The 17,441-nt window shown below is 36.6% G+C and overlaps 1 protein-coding gene across 7 annotated transcripts in view; it reads left to right on the top strand.

The window, feature by feature from the left end:
* Positions 1-17,441, top strand: part of nrxn3b (neurexin 3b) — a 398,467-nt gene that overhangs the window by 367,315 nt on the left and 13,711 nt on the right. For all 7 annotated transcript variants that reach the window (XM_065268757.1, XM_065268754.1, XM_065268752.1 and 4 more), the window contains one exon: positions 1,207-1,285. In XM_065268757.1, the coding sequence (XP_065124829.1) occupies positions 1,207-1,285 (79 nt within the window). The remainder of the gene's footprint in view (positions 1-1,206; positions 1,286-17,441) is intronic.

Raw genomic sequence — 17,441 nt, 5'->3', positions numbered from 1 at the left:
AGAGAAATTGGGTATAACAAATTAAAAAGGTATACAAAAGTTGTATCAGTTTACCTTCATTCGTTTTTCTTACCTTTTATTTCCTCAAAATAAAAAATAAACATTGTAGCCTACTGTCAGCAGAGTAGAGAAAAAAAATGACACAGAGAAAGATAAATGAAACATGACATCTGTCATTATTTGCAAAATATTTAAAGGGCTATTACCAGAATTTCGACCGTAATAGGCTACTGTCTTTAATTTAATAAACGCAAATGTTCAGGCTAATTAAAAGGAAACATGAAAATGTCATCTATTGCAGTAAATTTATTTTTCGGGGGGGGGGGGGGGTTATGTGGGGACCCACCCACTTTTCATTTGCTTCCGACGCCCATGCATAGGCTGCTGTATTTCGTTTTCTTCATTAAAAAAGTAAACAGTTTAACAATATGATTCATTAAATTAGAGTTGCTTACAACGGATGTCGACAAAGTCTTCGCTCCCGGACATAATGTACACATTACATGCACATTTATGCCAACTTTTCATCGCATTGCTCCTCCTGACTCGCCATATCTCTTCTGCTACCTCGAATCTCTGTTTAGCTGTTGCGTGTGTGTGGGTAAATTCCAAATGCCGTTTGTGCGCCCTTGAAGGGCACTTCGTGAAGGGGATGTAAAATCCAAATAAACAGAAAAAGACGCTGTATTTTATCACCAAGTGTATTTTAATTAGCCACACTATGAGACAACATTGCGCAACTTTCTCTAGAGTTTATACATCAAGAGATTTGATCTTCGAAGGGAATAGGGCATAGTGATCATCACTTTCGGTTGGAATTCGCCCTGTGTGTGTGTCGCCGCAGGCGCGTGCGCTGGCATATGTATAACAACACTGGCTCTGATTGGCTACCATGAAACACATTACTCTGCCTTAGCCAATCATAATCGCTTATCTCGTTATTAACCTACCTCCTCACTAGCTATGTGAGCCAGGGTTGCGTTTGCATCACACAGTTTATCAAGTCAGTGCATAGTAACGCACCGCATTTAACGTCCGGTAACGTTAACGGCGTTGTAACGGCGGGAAAAGTAATTAATTAGATTAGCCCGTTACTGAAAAATGAACGCCGTTACGTAACGCCGTTATTTTAAACGGCGTTATTCCAAACACTGGTGTTGGATCATTTAAATATTTGCTCTTTTTGTTTTGCCTCTGATTCCGCAGACGACGGATGACATCGTGTCCTCGGCAGAATGTTCCAGTGACGACGAGGACCTGGAGGAGTGTGACGGCGGACACACAGGTGGGATGGTTGTGTTGTGATCGTGCTTGCTAAAACTTTGTATCTCTCCTCTTTGAGTTGCAACCGAGGGTTCTCCTCTCATAGCATCACCCCATGACAACACAGTGTAACTCAAAAAAATGACTAAAAGCTTAAGTAAAAAAAGATTTTGGACACTTAAGAGACACCTAAAATGTCTGAATGTCATTGCATTGGATACAAAATAAATTATGCTGGAGCCTAGTAGTTATCCTTTAGCAAACCTAAGGTCGGTTTCATATGCAAAACATTTATGCAAAATGAAAATCATTGTAAACATTTCTTCACAAAGCCAATAAACGTCTTTTTCTGTAGTATATACCAATTATAAAAGTTACAAAGAAAGTATTTACGCAGGAATCACACCCGCAGGAAACAATAAATGGGTTTGTATTGAAAAATGCACATTGAATTAATTATTTGAAGTTTTAAACTGAACAAATCTGCATTCTCATAGAGACTATTTTGAGTAATTAAAACGTATTATATTTTTTTACATGGATATCGTGACTGCCAAATTGAAAATGTTTACTTTTTTTTAAATGCCCGCTGTCTAATTTTATAGCCGTCCAATATATTGACTCCTAAGCTTATTTTGCAAACTTTTAATTATTTAGCCCTTAGCTAGGCAAGGAAATTGATTGAAAGTTAAATTAAAAATAGCTGTTATAGCTTTCCTCTGAATTAACTTTGCCTTTATGTTTTGCCCTTTTCGCAATGTCTTTTAACCTAGTAGTGTTTTTATTGGATGTTTAAAGCCTTGAGATGCCCTAGCAGAGTAACCGTATGCGTAGCTTATGACATTAATTAAAAAGAAAAACAAAATTTGCAAAACAGAAAAAATCGTTCTTCAGCAGGTGCACGAGTCAAGAGGATCAAAACTATTTTATTAAAAATAGCTAAAAATAGCAATTATGTTTTAGCTTATGACATTAACAATGAATATGATCCACAAAATCTCATTGTTTTGCAAGTGTGCCTGCACTGTTTTTCTTTAAAGATGCTTTTTGATATCTAATGCAATGACATCAAGATATTGGTGCAACTTTGTCCGAATACTAAACCACTGTAGATTTCAATTGATCGAACCTGTGCACCAATTTCTATGAATGGGTTTATATAAAGATAAACTAGAAAGCATTGGGCTTATGAAGGTTACACTTGACTATGGGGCTGAACGTCAGTAACATGGTTGTGTGTTTATACTAATTTTGTCCTCTCAGCTATTAACAGAGAGCCAAACTTTACGACCAAAGTACAAAATTAGTATCAAACTCCATGTGGTTCACTTTGATGCTTCAAAATGTATCAGTACTGTACGCAATGGGTTTCATGCGGTGCGTGTGTGTATGTGTGCGTCTTTGACACAAGATACATTTTGAGATGTTTACAAGTCAAATGAGAATAATGCTTTAAGATTTCTGATGTGTAGCAGAGCTAACTGCAATGGAAACTAGTCTTCCTTCCCGTTTGTTCCTTTGTTTCCTCACATTGAAGGCTTGCCTTAAGTTAAAACATACTAATAGAGAACAGATATCCTCGAATTTCTGTGCTCATCTTTCTCCACGCATACTATAGCTTCAGGGTTAAGCAAACACTTTTACCCATCACAAGCCTATGACACATAAGTTGAACTAAAGTGTGTTAGGGCTGTGGAGCAGTGGTTCTCAACTAGTGGATCACGAGCCAAAATGAGATTGAAAAACAAGAAACTACTTAATGCAAATAACTATATAATCATTGATGTTCACAGAAAATTGTCAAACAAACAGCAATTTTAGTGGAAGTTAAACATTTGTTTGAAACAAGCTTATAGTTTTTAGACCATGAAACAATTAAAATTCAATATAAACACCACCCAGCAAGCAATAGCCATCATTTTACCTTCTAGGTTAAAGGAACATGACGACTTTTTGTGACTTTAGCTTATTCACCGTATCACCCAGAGTTAGATAAGTCCATACATACCCTTTTCATCTCTGTGCATCCTGTAACTCTGTCTGACGCACCCACCGCTAGCCTAGCTTAGCACAAAGACTGGAAGTGAATGGCTCCAGCTAGCATACTGCTCCCTATAGGTGACAAAATAACACCAACATTTTCCTATTTATATGTTGTGATTTGTATAGTCACAGCGTGTACAAATAACAAGGTCATATGAGACACAGACATCTACTGGGAACTATATTCTCAGAAGGCGAAGCTACTTGGGCGGACTATATTCTTCGCCTTCTGAGAATATAGTTCCCAGTATGTATACGGTTAAAAGATGTCTGTGTCTCATATGACCTTGTTATTTGTACAATTCACAACATATAAATACATATAAAAAACATACAATAAATGTTTGCGTTATTTTGTCACCTATTGGGAGCAGTATGCTAGCTGGAGCCATTCACTTCCAGTCTTTGTGCTAAGCTAGGCTAGCGGTGGGTGCGTCAGACAGAGTTACGGCATGCACGGAGATGAAAAGGGTATGTATGGACTTATCTAACTCTGGGTGATACGGTGAATAAGCTAAAGTCACAAAAAGTCGTCATGTTCCTTTAAATATAGACTCAAAATAGTCTGGTTATGACTGACACTTCAAGTCTATGTCGCTTTTGCCAAAATAACTTGCGAGATCTATATTTCATTATGTAAGCAAAGTCAACAGTGATAAGGTGTTTGGTTTTATGTATTTGTTTTCTTTCATTTGTTTTTGGGCTATAGTTAGACGTCTATAAAATTTTCACGCATAACCCACTGATTTTGCCTTGTTTAAGTCTAGACTCCTGTGGCCGGTTGCACCAGCTGGGCATACACCAACTCGTAATACTATTCTGGATGTAAAATGCACTCCACAATACATACTATTTACACCTGTTGCACTATCTAGGCGTAGTGTACATCCATGACTAAATCTTACATCTGGTCAAAGGTAGGCTTAAGTATAAAGTGTTGACTTGTTTCTATGTCAACATAGAAATAATTAAATTGATGAGACATTGGCACATGTTATGCATACGTCAATGTGGTGGTGATGGCGCAGTGGATAAGACACTCGCCTTTGGTGTGAGAGACCTGGGTTCGAATCCACTGTGACACACCATTGTGTCCCTGAGCAAGACACTTAACCCTTAGTTGCTCCAGAGGCGTGCGACCTCTGACATGTAAAGCAATTGTAAGTCGCTTTGGATCAAAGCGTCAGCTAAATGAAAAAATGAATGTATAAGCATACCCGAGGACAAAGCTTTCATGCGTTCAGAGTGAGAGACCACACCAACAAATTTTTTATATCATATAAAACTAAGATATTTACAAAGCCTGAGTATAAAACTTATCAAAAGCTTGGTTTGATTTCTTTTTAATTCAGAATTGTTAGAATTAATCACCAAATGATTACCTTTTGTGCAAACGGGAAAGGCTTTTGTTAAGTTAATGTGCAGGTTTGATGGGTTTTCACTCTTGTAAATGTGTGAGAGGAGGAAAAGCTCTCATTTGTCATCTATTAGCTTGGGGCGGTAAATGCAAGTTTGTAACCATAGCGACGCCAATAGTATCTCAACTATCCACATACGCGGGGACATACATCATCTACGCTGAGTGTAGCTGCGCCTGGTCGTAGTATTAGATGATGCAACGTGCATAAAAAATTGTTCACTAAGCCTGACGTTGTTAAGCCCGACAGAATGCTTACACCCATCTTTTTAACGTTTAGCTGGTGCAACTGGCCCCTGGGCTGCTTTTGGACAGCTAAATGTCTTTTTAACAGAAAATTGCTTGCTGGGCAAACAGTAAAAGTTCATGGTAGTTGAGTTTTAAAGGATCTGTTATATACTTTTGTCTGCTTAACAGATTTGTTACGATGTTAAATCACCACTTGATGTTCACAGTTGAGAACCACTGTTTCAGAGAACTTGGGCCTGGCTGTAATTTTTAGACCCGTGCCGCCAGCGAACAAAATCCTGCTGTCCATTATTTATGCAAGGCTTGTTTGGTTTTTGAAAGTTAAGTGGTGTGCGTGCCGTCCCACGCAGGCACCTTTTAACCAAAAGGCCCTTAATTGCTTTGAAATGCCTTCATAGCGCAAATTAATGTCTTTGAATTTATCGTAAACTACAACTAGCTTCATACAAAACATATGTCGTGTGCTAAGTAGTTTCGAACGCCCCGTTCCCAATTACACCAATTAAAACCAACGCTAGCTGGCATTAATGTTTTGTTTGTGTTTTTGCTCACCGTTCAGTCCAAAAAATAACAAAATGTTATCTCCCCCGTCTTCAGAGCAAGTCACGCACGTGTACCTTGCAGTCTCGCATCCATATGGTCCGTCATTACCTTTGACTTTACAGATGGGCCTTCCTTACGTGTTTGTTTATTTACGACACTTGTGTTTTTCAAACTCACAAGGTCACCCGGCTCATTATACGAAATATTTCCCCCACGGTTTCGTTTGGATAAATTCTCCCTAACTGTGTTAAATCCAATACCAGCCCCAAGTCCTCTCAGATTCATGGACAACAGGAAGTTCGCTACGGGACAGTTGCAGTTTTATCTTTCACCTGTTCTCATCCGACATTCGATACGAGTACACTTAGCCACAAAACCACCACACTCATACGATTTCATGTTGACACAGAAATTCACATTTTCAGTCTGACCTTCGCTTCAGATTTCGTGGACAGTTCGCATGATACATTTTTGTTTTGGTTGAACCTTTTCCATGTGGAAAAACATCTTCCTACTGTCTCCTCTCTTTGACATCCCATCCATGCAATTTGGGTTTATTTGCCTTATACTTTCCAGAATTTTCTTTTCCCCGTTTCGGGGGGCTTTTTCTTTGATGTCCATCCATCCATTTTCCAGGATTAAAATCGTATCCTCTTGTTTCGTCTCATCTTGTGCCGCATGAAATTTTGGTGGTTGAAAAAAATCTAATCTCCTCCTCATTTTTGTTTTGTTTTGTGCCATACGGCTGAAATTAAACATCCCCACATTTGATATAACAGGAAATTAAAGGCAACAAAATCTTTTCTTGCCATCGTATATATCTATATAATTTTTGTTTTTGCCCTGTGCAGGCAACCCCCATTCTGTCTCAAGAAAGTTGTGTGTGAAAGAATGACCGCCTCCCCACCCCTCCATTCCCGATATCATCTTTATTTCTGTGCCTTTCTGCATAGACATGTCCATTTGAATGCAGATGGCATAAAAAGAGTTTTATTGCCACAAAGTATATCTGTTTTTCTATTCTCTTTGTTGCTATTGATCAGTCATGTGTGTGTGGCATGCATTGATCGCAAACTAACCAGCCCCAGCGGGAGATCTCCATCAACGCATGGCTCCATCTCGCGTGCTTCTCCACCCATCGGTGTGTTTACGGGCTGACCGTGCGCGCTGCTGTGCATAACATTGCGTGCCGCTGCGCTGTCATGCATATCATCGGTCTGTGTGCTGCTGTCTTGTCTTCGTGTGTCTGTCTGATGTCTTGCTGATGTTCTTGTGATTTTGCTTTGTGTTTTGTGAAACTGTTTAACACGTTTGAACCTATAGGAATTCCACAATACGGCTATATTGTATAAATTAAAAGGTGATGTATGTCATTTCTTTTTTAATGTTAAAATTATTTCTTCTCTTCATCAGCTTAATATCTAAATACAACTATAACCAAAGTCCCTTTAGGGAAGTGGCGCCACTAGGCGGCCATGTTTGCAATGCCTCCGGGCGGATATTTCAATCTTGAAAATGGAAAATAGACGAATATCTCCAAAATCGCCTGGTAAAATCACAATTAAATATATTTTGGATCAACAATTCAACCTGACATGAACTGAGCCCCTCCTTCAGGGAATCATCAGTCTTTATTGATTGATGATTGGTTCTTTTAACTGGAAGGTGGGACTTCTTTCGCCAGAGCAGCCATATTGAGCATTGCATTGTCCCCTCTTCATAATAATATTAGTGCTCAGTCTTGTTATATCTATTATCTTCGCTATAACTGAGAAGTTCATAAAGTGCAGAAAGTATAAATACTGAAGAGTTAGCATATCATTGCTAGTTGCACTGTAGCAAAACAGCTTTACAGTAAAAATAAAAAGGTGTACGAAATATATAAGATATACATTGACTTTAGACACATCTCAAATAGGCCAGCGTAGCAACATTGGCATAATATGGGGTTTGATTATCTGTTTGGCCAAACAATGGCAGAAACGGTAAATGATCAAGAAACCTTTTTGAAAACATAATTTAGGCTGTTTATTCTGGTGACTCTAGAACAAAAAAGGTGCAAAAGTTGGCACTGGGACAAAGGTATGGTATCATTTTTGTACAGATATGTACCTTTGAGGAACCATTATATACCACTATTATATACCACTTTTATCTTTCATCTTTGCAAAAAATAATTAAATTACATGTTTATTTTAAATTTCAGTTTTATCAAATGTTTCAAAAGCAACCTGACAATACCAACTTGAATTGTTCAGAATAAAATATTTTTCAACAGTATGAACACTAAATCAAACATATTATCATGTTGAACATATAGGCAACAAATTAGAATAATATAAAAATAATAATGCATTATTTATGGGCGCCTTTCTCAACACTCAACGTCTCCTTACAAAATCAACAATAAAACACACATTCCAAAAAAAATCAAGGAGTAAAAAAACATTTATATGTATATAAATGTTAAACATAATGCAACAGTTTTAGCAACGGGATAAAAGTAATAAGTGTTTCTTTCATTCTGACAGGAACTCTGACATTTAAACCCCATTTACTTTTATTTTGAAAAACTCTGCGAAGTCAAACTTCAGGATGTGTTAGGTCACTAAATAACCTGTAGATTAATCAGTACTGTAACACAACAAACCCCCAAAAAACACAACGCGTTATAAGAAAAAATGTCTTATCATGGCTTTCTAGACCTAGACGAGCAAAACCATAATGATATGATGCAATATTTCTCAGCTCTGTCAAGGGTTGCAGGTTAAAGATGTTGTCATACTTTGGAATGCAAATGTAGTCAGGGCTCTGAGAAAATCACTGTTACTTTCATCCCTCGTTACTTTCGGCCCGGTTCTCCCTTACCACTGTGTACCTTTGAGGTACCAATATGCACCGTTTAGGTAACAAAAGTCTACTTTTTGTGTGAGGTGCATGCCCAGTGACAACTTTTGTACAGTCTTGAACCTTTTTCTGAGAGTGTAGTGCAGAAATGGTGAAACACACTTGCGTTTGTGTCTGGCTAGATCACTAGATAGACTAAAAATAAACTCAGCCAACAAAGACAACTGACACAGTTTCGACAGAACCTCCTTGATGTTTAAATCAAAAAGGTAAAAAGCTCCCACTAGAATAGTTCACAAGAAGAAAGAGTCTTTTAAAGTAAAAATAATGTTGTGTCAGTAAGATCCCTGATGTTTTCATCTTGCTGTCATCACCTCAGTTGATTAAGATTTGTAAACGCTCCTGAAAGCATTAGTCAGGAGAACGTGGAGAGGTGGACATCTCTGAACCACTGGCACAGGCTGAGTTTTGGTGTAGTCAGGCCCCGTTGGGCAAGCTGTCACTTCGGAGCAGCTCTAAGATTAGTTAAAGGCGATTTAGTTGACACGTTGTTGATCGTGTGAGAAGGTTAGTTTAATGGCCGTACAACAAACCGAGCGTCAGAGACAGCAGTTACATGCCTCCGGCTGAAGATGTCAATTTAATACATCGGGTCACGATAAGATATGAAGAATTAGCAGCAATCTGTGACATGTCAGGCCAAGAGATGCTTAAATTGCTCATTTATGAATACAAACAAGAGGAAACAAAACCAATAGTCACCCATGAGAAGCCGAGCAATGGCCAATTTTGTTGACCGCTTGCTAGGCCTCATCTTACAGTAAAAACACTGACCAGGCTTCAGTGATTATTCACAACCTTTTGATTTTTTAGTATGAGCAAACTGAACTGTATGAAGGTCCTGTGGTAGACAATTAAATGGAATTTTACACAAACTTCCCCAAAATAAGGTCAAACATTTCTCTGACACAGAGTAGAGGATATGGCCGCGGAAAAAATAAGAGACCACTTCAAGATTATTTTTAGTTTTTCTAAATGTACTTATTATAGGTATGTGTTTGAGTAAAATTAAAATTTTTGTTTCATTCCACCAAACAACTGAAAACATTTCTGCCAAGTTCCTAATAAAAATAATGTTCTTATTTGCATTCATTTACTGAAATTAAAATGGGGATAACATGGTCCAAAAACAAAAAGATTTTGCAGTGTTTTCCGATCTTGAATACCGCAGCGAAAACAAGTTCAGATTCATTTCTCAGTAACAAAATGTTAATATTTGTACATTTTGGAAAATTTCTAAAAAAATATATATATTTTATGGAATAACCCTGATTATAATCACATCTTTAATGTGTCTTTTAAATTGCTGTTGGATGAATTTGAGGTTTGCTTTTGCTGAAATTCAACAGACACTGGACAGAAATGGTCGTAATACATGTAGAAATGCTTAATAAAGGCAAAACTGGAGTGGTCTCTTAATTTTTTTTCGTGGCTTTACACGTTTCAGGAAAAGTGGTCCCTAGCTGTCACGGGTGGTACACCTTGCACTAAAGAGGTCATATAAGACCCAGCGCCAGACACAAATTCATGTACGGGCATTTAATTTTTTCAGGGGGGCACACATGAGATCAACCTCACTGCAATGCATAATATCATTCATTATGAATTAAATGGACAAAAAACAAGGAAGAACTAACATACTGTACCTCTCCATTATAGCAAAACAACGGAGGAGTCGTAAAAATTGGACCTAGCCTACTGAAGCAGTCTAAACACACGTCGCAGGGCTCGACATCAACACTTGTCCATTTATCAGAGACAGGTGGATTTTTAAAAGGCCAAGTGAAAGAGAATTTTACTTGCTCGACCGGACAAGTAGCCTAGCCTGATTAAAAGCCAATAACAATCACCAAAAAGTGATAATGATTCTGCATCCTTTAGTCTCAATGGTGACCGAAAGTGCATAATGTAATTACGCTAAACAAATGAGCGCAGCAAACACAAAGTGAGTTAATAGTGTGTTAACAAAGTGAGTTAAACTCAACATACTACAGTAAAAATGCGGAGTAAACATGATAAAGTTAAGCAACATCACATAACGATTTTATATGACAGTTCACTAAACAAGTAATTGAGTCACATTTTGAATGCAATATTAACCGTTTTTGTTGTTTCAGCAGCAAAAACAGTTCAAAGATCACAGAAGAACCGTAACCAGGGTTCTTGCAGGTTTCAGCAAGTTAAATTTAAGACCTTTTTAAGACCTTTTAAGACCATTATGAGTAAAAACACGATACATAACTAGAAGCATTCAAATGATCTCAGAAATTCTCAAAACGTTCCATTTTTATTGATTCAGTTATAGAAAAATATAAAATGAACGCAGTTTTAAAACAGATAATCAAAATACATGGAAATACATTATGCTTAACTCTATTAGACTGCGAGTGTTGGCATTGACAAATTTTACCCATAGCCCTTTAGGAAGAGACTTCTGACAATGGAAGCCCAAAAATGGCTCATAGTGAGCCATTGAAATACATTGAGTTAGAGGCAAAGAGCGGTGATTTTTCTTAATTAATAGTCAAGAAATGCATTGATTTACAATATTTATACATCACACTAATATGTGTTAGTAGTATTTTTATAAAATTCTATCAACAATGTTTTTTGATAAATAAAATCCACTAATATTAGATCAGTTAGCATGGTCAGCAGCTGGTTTGTGCCTAGTTTTACACTGCCTCATACAACTTTAAAGCTTTAAAATGCATCACAGGGATAAGACTAGTTTTAAGAGCTTTCCAAACTTGAAAACAATTAGCACTGACATATCTTAAAATACATCAAAATGCACACAAGTAATGGTTTTAGTAAGGCATGTTTATTAAAACTAGTTATGTGTCATAATTAAACTAAGGCCTAGTCCTGGTTTAAGCTAATCCCTGCCCAGGAAACCACCCCATAATGTTTAATGTACAACTGACTGTGTGCTGTGTATATATCTTGTGCCTGTTTATAAATATACAAAGAACAAAAGATCACTTTTAATTATTATTAATCCCTAAAAGCATTAATATATGCATTTTATTAATACAAGTTATTAATAAATTAATGTATTGCATTTAATTGAATACAGAATCACAGAGCCAAAAAACACTCCACCCATACGTTTTATGCATAAATATGCACTATATACTGCCATCAGGTTTAATAGCCTCTCTAATTACACAATAACGGATTAATCTGCATTAAGAAAATGAAATTTACCATTAAAAGGCTGTTTGATATGTGTTGCTTATGTTATCCACTAAGACTCCGAAGGGTCGCATTTCTAAGATGGATACGTCATAAAGACTGTCTTATTTCAGAATATTAACTTTGAAATTAACTTTAAAACAATGCTTATTATTCTTAGTTAATCGTTAATTGTTGTAATATGCTTATGACTTGCGAATGTAATGCTCAGTTAACTTAAATAAACCAGGCGATGCCGTATGCAGCAGCCTGCCTATGCGAAAGGGCTCTGATTCTACCGCTGTTCATTTAACCGTAACTCCCGAAGCATTTGCGCAATCAAAAAGTATGAATTGTTCCTAAAAGACGACAATTGCACTTTTTTGAAATATATGGTTTATTACGGTACTTTCTTGCTTTCCGTCTGCCAATCGCTGATGTATGTGAAGAGCTGAAGGGAAAGCGCGTTAGGTTCGAGTGCATTGCAGCAGAGAGCAATATTAAAGTCTAAAATATAAAACTGTGTAACACTAAAGTTGACACGCTGTTGGTGGCTCGTGACTCGACGGCCCGACTGTTTAAGTTGATTTTCAATAAAGCAGCATTGATTTTTGTTCGCTTCTGTGTCCTCTATGTTTCAGAACCTGGCAAATGCTCAGGTAAGCCACGGGCTTATAAATTAACCCGAAAAAGATTTTTGCTTATACAAAACTAAATTTAAGGATTGTTTCTCGCCAAAACCACAGTCAGATCACAACACCTGAAATATAGCTTATGGCACGATTTGCGTGGATTATGACAAAGTGCGGAACGTTTCTTTTTAGAGACCCACCATCATACACTTTCTGCCTCCGCCACTGATTAAGTTAGTTCTTCAGCGTTTTAAATTACTATTTTATATTCTGCGGACAACGCTTTTCGGGAATGAACAGAGGTAAGAAATTTAAGACTTGGGTAAAATTAAATTTAAGACCTGGGATAAAAATCTGGGTGTTTTTAAGACTTTTTAAGGCCTTAAATTTAACATTCTGAATTTTAGACTTTTTAAGACTTTTTAAGACCCCGCGGGAACCCTGGTAACGTGTCAGTCTTACTGCAACACTCAACTGTGTCTTAACGTTAAGCGGTGGCGCTATGTTTACAGGTAGCAAACAAACAAACATTTCCGCACTCACTATCAATAAACCAATCAAATACGTTTAATATATATATATATATATATATATATATATATATATATATATATATATATAAATATTTAATCAGACCAAATAAATTTTTATTCAGGTGTAATATATATGTATATACAAAACAATAACTATTGATAGAAGACGCCTATTGATAAAAAATGTGCCGGGACTGGGTCATATTAGTACCCGGTGGTAACAAAGAGTGCATTAGTACCTCAAAAATATATATTAGTGCATCAAAGTTACATATCTGTACCTAATGTATACATATCTGTAGCGAAATGACAAACATTAGGAGATTTTTTAAGTGTATTGCCCTATGTGACAGCCTGGGACCATTTTCTTTAGACAGTGCACAAGATTTTGTTTATCTCATTCAGATCTCTAAATAAAGCAAACGTGTGCAAGAGATGAGTCAGCCCTAATTGATTTAATTTGTTGAAATATTGCAGTGCCTTGTTAAAGGAACAGTATGTAGGATTGTGGCTAAAACTGGTACTGCAATCACCCAACTGGTGGCCAATACACAACATGACAACACAAACATCAGTTGAGGGCTGCAACTTCACTTTTTAAATGGCAATATCCTGGCTGGACCACTGTTGTCAGTGATATAAGTATTTGAAATGAAAATTATTTCTTTATGTCTAGTGACATATCAGGGCCATTTTATGATTCATTGATATACATTTCTAACATACTGTTCCTTTAATGTTTAATGTTCATTTAACTTTTAACAAATGGTTGCCAGTAAATAACATACATTTAAATCTACAGTAAGTTACTGGCAAACAGCTGCATAACTACAGCAAATGTTTTACAGTGAAGGAATTAACAGTGTATCAGAATCGCTAGATTATATCAGTTTCTGTCATTCTAGGTAATCAAATACCGGTATTACATTTTGTATCGATGCATCCCTACATTAAAGAAAAACTGCACAAAAATTTGCAATGTTTTACCCAACCCAACAATATTATCTGTTCAATTTCTATAACTACATGAGCACATTTTTAAAAAAAATCACCAACTCCAGGTTTAGTTTCTTTTAGTGAGCAACAGTGAAGGATGAGGCAGAGCTTAGTAAAGGGTCAATTACTAAATCTGACTTTAATCTGATACTGTAATCTGAAGAAATACTGCATAATAAGGGTCAGTTTTTTTGTGCAGATGCCCCACGACTGTTTACCTCAGCAGTTGCATAGCCTTTTCATTCTCCACGTTCCCATTTTCTATGCTGTATGCTACTGATGAGTTGGCAGAGGTGAGGAGAACTGCAGCGGTCGCAGGGCGACGCGAAAGGATTTGACTGCGGCTTGCTATCTGAACCGCAGGGGCCGGCTCACGCTGCCTCACCTTTCAGGGGATCAGGCAGGTTTAGCCCCGCACACCTGCGGCATTCATCACTATTTGGGTAGACTCAGCGAAAGCGTGATGGTCACGGAGGTTAGGCACAGATATCCGACGCCCGGATTTGCTAAAGAGAGAGAGGACTGCTGTGAATGTCAGCCGCTACGGTCCATTTCATTTGTTTTGCATGGAAAAGTTGCTCTGAAAGGTGAAATTTTGCTCTGAAGATGGCGTTCAGAGCTGAAAAAGAGGGTGGCCCATCGGATTTGTTTACAGGAATTAGCTTCTGTAAGCACGAGAGAGAACACTGCAATCTAGCGAAGCTTAAGGCTTAATGCGCTGTGGAAGTGTTTGCTACGTAATGGAGCTTAGCCCAAAGTACATTTCTTCCTATCTCCGTTCTGCAAAAACAAATATAGTCCCCTAAGACAAGCACGTGGCGTTTGCGCTGAATTGTTACACTGTGGAAATGATCATTGCTTGTTAATCGCTAATGCCAGATTAAAGTATTTACTGAGACATGGGTTGAGACCCAGCCTTTGTGCCTGTGGTTCTTGTAGATGCCTTTCATCTTGATCAGCCAAAAATGAATCCATTAGCTCAGGACGACCTAGGGAATCAGTGAGACGTATTAAAGAAGTCTAAGATATGATGATTGTAGTTCAATTACTATAATTCATTTCCTTTTATGTAACTGTGTATTCATTATAAATGTTTATTGCTTGAAGTGATGATAATTCTGGGAAGGCAAAATCTTCAGGACAAAATGTATTGATCATTTCATTAGTTTTATTCTGTGTACGTTATATTTAAAGTCATTAAATTAAACTATAGTCAAATTTTTATGCAGTCAGCACGAAATTTGTCACTGTAGTGGTACCCTTTCAAAAAGTCTACCTTTGCACCTAAAACTTCTTAATAGTACCTCAGAGGCACATACTGTTAGCAAATGTACATATCTGTCTAAATATACATTTGGACATTTTTAAAGGATTCTGCTTCAGTGAGAGCTAGGGATGATTTTTTCCTGACTATGTATACACAGTGCATACACAGTAAAGCCCCGCCCACAGTGAAATGTCATTGGTCCAAAATCCTACTCCACAAAACTGTGCATTAAACATAGATGACATGTTCTTTATGTTCTTTCCCAGGTGAAAATGTATAATATGTTTAACTCTTTCTCGCCATTAACAAGTTATCTCATCAAAATACTTCCACGACTACGGCAATCCATATTTTCGCTATTATCCACTAGGTGGCTCTCTTACACAACTTGTAAAACACGGAAGCATATACGGATCCAAAAGCAGTAAATACTCTGTGTTTGTTTTGATCATTGTTTTAAATCTGGGGCCTCATTTATAAAGCGTGCGTATGCACAGATTTGATCGTGAAGTGTGCTTACGCAAAAATCCACGACAAATTCCATATTTATAAAAATCTTTTTACATCTTTGACGTGGAAAAGTGCTTAGTGCCACGTCAGGGTCTGAATAGACGTACGCACTTTTGCTTGTCCGATTGCTGCAGGTTTTTGGAAATATAAGCCATACTTGCTTCTTGAAAAGTATTTAAACATTTACAGACGCTCTTTTATAAGTCAATGACAATAATTAGGCATTATTTAAAGGTGGAGATCTGAAACTGCTCAGCTGCGCATAATTTCAAGATAATTTGCGATTTTATAGATTTCCCATCTGAAAGAAAAGGATACATGCGTTTTCTGTGTGTACGTTCGTTCAAATAATCAAACGTATGCATTTTTGATAAATGATCGTAAGATCAAATGTAGGATGGTTTCTATGCAGCAATTTATAAATGAGGCCCTGATCTAAAATAAAAGTCCTTTGCAAAAATGCAATTATCTCTATTTTATAGCTATTTTAAAAGAAACCTACCCATGTTTGAAAGGTGATTAAAAGACAAAAATAATAAAGATAAGATGAAACTTTAAAAAAGCAGAGGATCTGTTCTTTTATTTGATATATTTATATATTTTTTAAAAGAAGAAAGAAGATTTTCTGAAAGGCATTACATTTTTTTTTTAAATCATTGCTGGCTGGCATTTTTTTTATGCTGGTGGGGAAAGAGTTAAGTACACTTGGGATCAAATAAACCTAAAACAAAAAAGATAAAATAAACTTAAATTAAATAAACTTAAGAACATCTAAGTGTATTTAACTGTTATTTTTTATATTAATATACTAAAAATCAATTGGTGTTACTGGATTTGGGTTGTTTTTAATCCAGGTCTGGGTTGTTATTACTCAGTCATGGGTTCAAACAACCCAGTCATTTTAACCCAGCTGTGGGTCCAGCCCTTGGTTAAAAACTACCCAACACATTTAAGAGCAACCTGATCTCACAAATTTCCATGAAGTATTCACGCATTATTTTGCTCAGTTTTCCGTGGCATTGTCATGTATTTCCACCATTTTACGTGCCCATGCCACGCATTTCTTTTCCGTGACGTTTCACGTATTGGTTACTGAACTGTTTTTTCTATTTTTAAACAATTGTTGCTTCGGTTTAGTGTTAGATTTGTTGTTTGCATTAGGATGTCACTTTAAATATTGGTTTATACTATTTTTCATATGCTTTTTGAACCACTGACGTTAGGGTTAGAGTTGGGTTTGGGATGTCATTTTATGTAACAGAAAGTTGTTCTAGCCTCAAACCGAAGCGACAATTGTTTAAAAATAGGAAAAACAGTTGAGTAACCAATACGTGAAACTGACATGGAAAAGAAATGCATGGCACGGGCACGTAAAATAAATACGTGGCAATGCCACGCAAAACTGAGCAAAATAATGCGTGACTATTTCACGTATTTTGTGAGATCAGGCTATTTAAGAGCGTTTACTCATTCCAAGTCCACTAAGGTACTACTGAAGTTGAACTATATTTTTAAATAGTATATTTGTAGTGTTATAACTTTAACAATATTATTAAGCACAATGTAAAAAGTATATTTTTAGTAAATTTAAGTTTACTTTATTTTTACCTGGGTTAGTGTGGACAGACTGTATATTGGCCATGCACTATAAAACGTTAAAAAAATTATATCAAATCAAAATATATTTTTATATTACTTCAACTTATCAAATTAGGTTAAACAATTTCAACTTGTTTTTTATAAGTTATGTCAACTTATCACAGGTCAAAACTTGACTTGCATAACCAAGTTGTTTTAACGCCATGCTGCATTTTTTTTTTAGTAACTTTTTAAATCAAAAACATCTTTTTCTTTTGTAAAATGAGGCCATTTTGTGGAATTCCATGTGTTTACTGTCATTAATG

The sequence above is a fragment of the Paramisgurnus dabryanus genome, chromosome 12, assembly GCF_030506205.2.
Source record: "Paramisgurnus dabryanus chromosome 12, PD_genome_1.1, whole genome shotgun sequence".
Lineage (NCBI taxonomy): Eukaryota > Metazoa > Chordata > Actinopteri > Cypriniformes > Cobitidae > Paramisgurnus > Paramisgurnus dabryanus.
The sequence above is the reverse complement of the archived record's forward strand: the minus strand, read 5'-3'. Positions and strand labels throughout refer to the sequence as shown.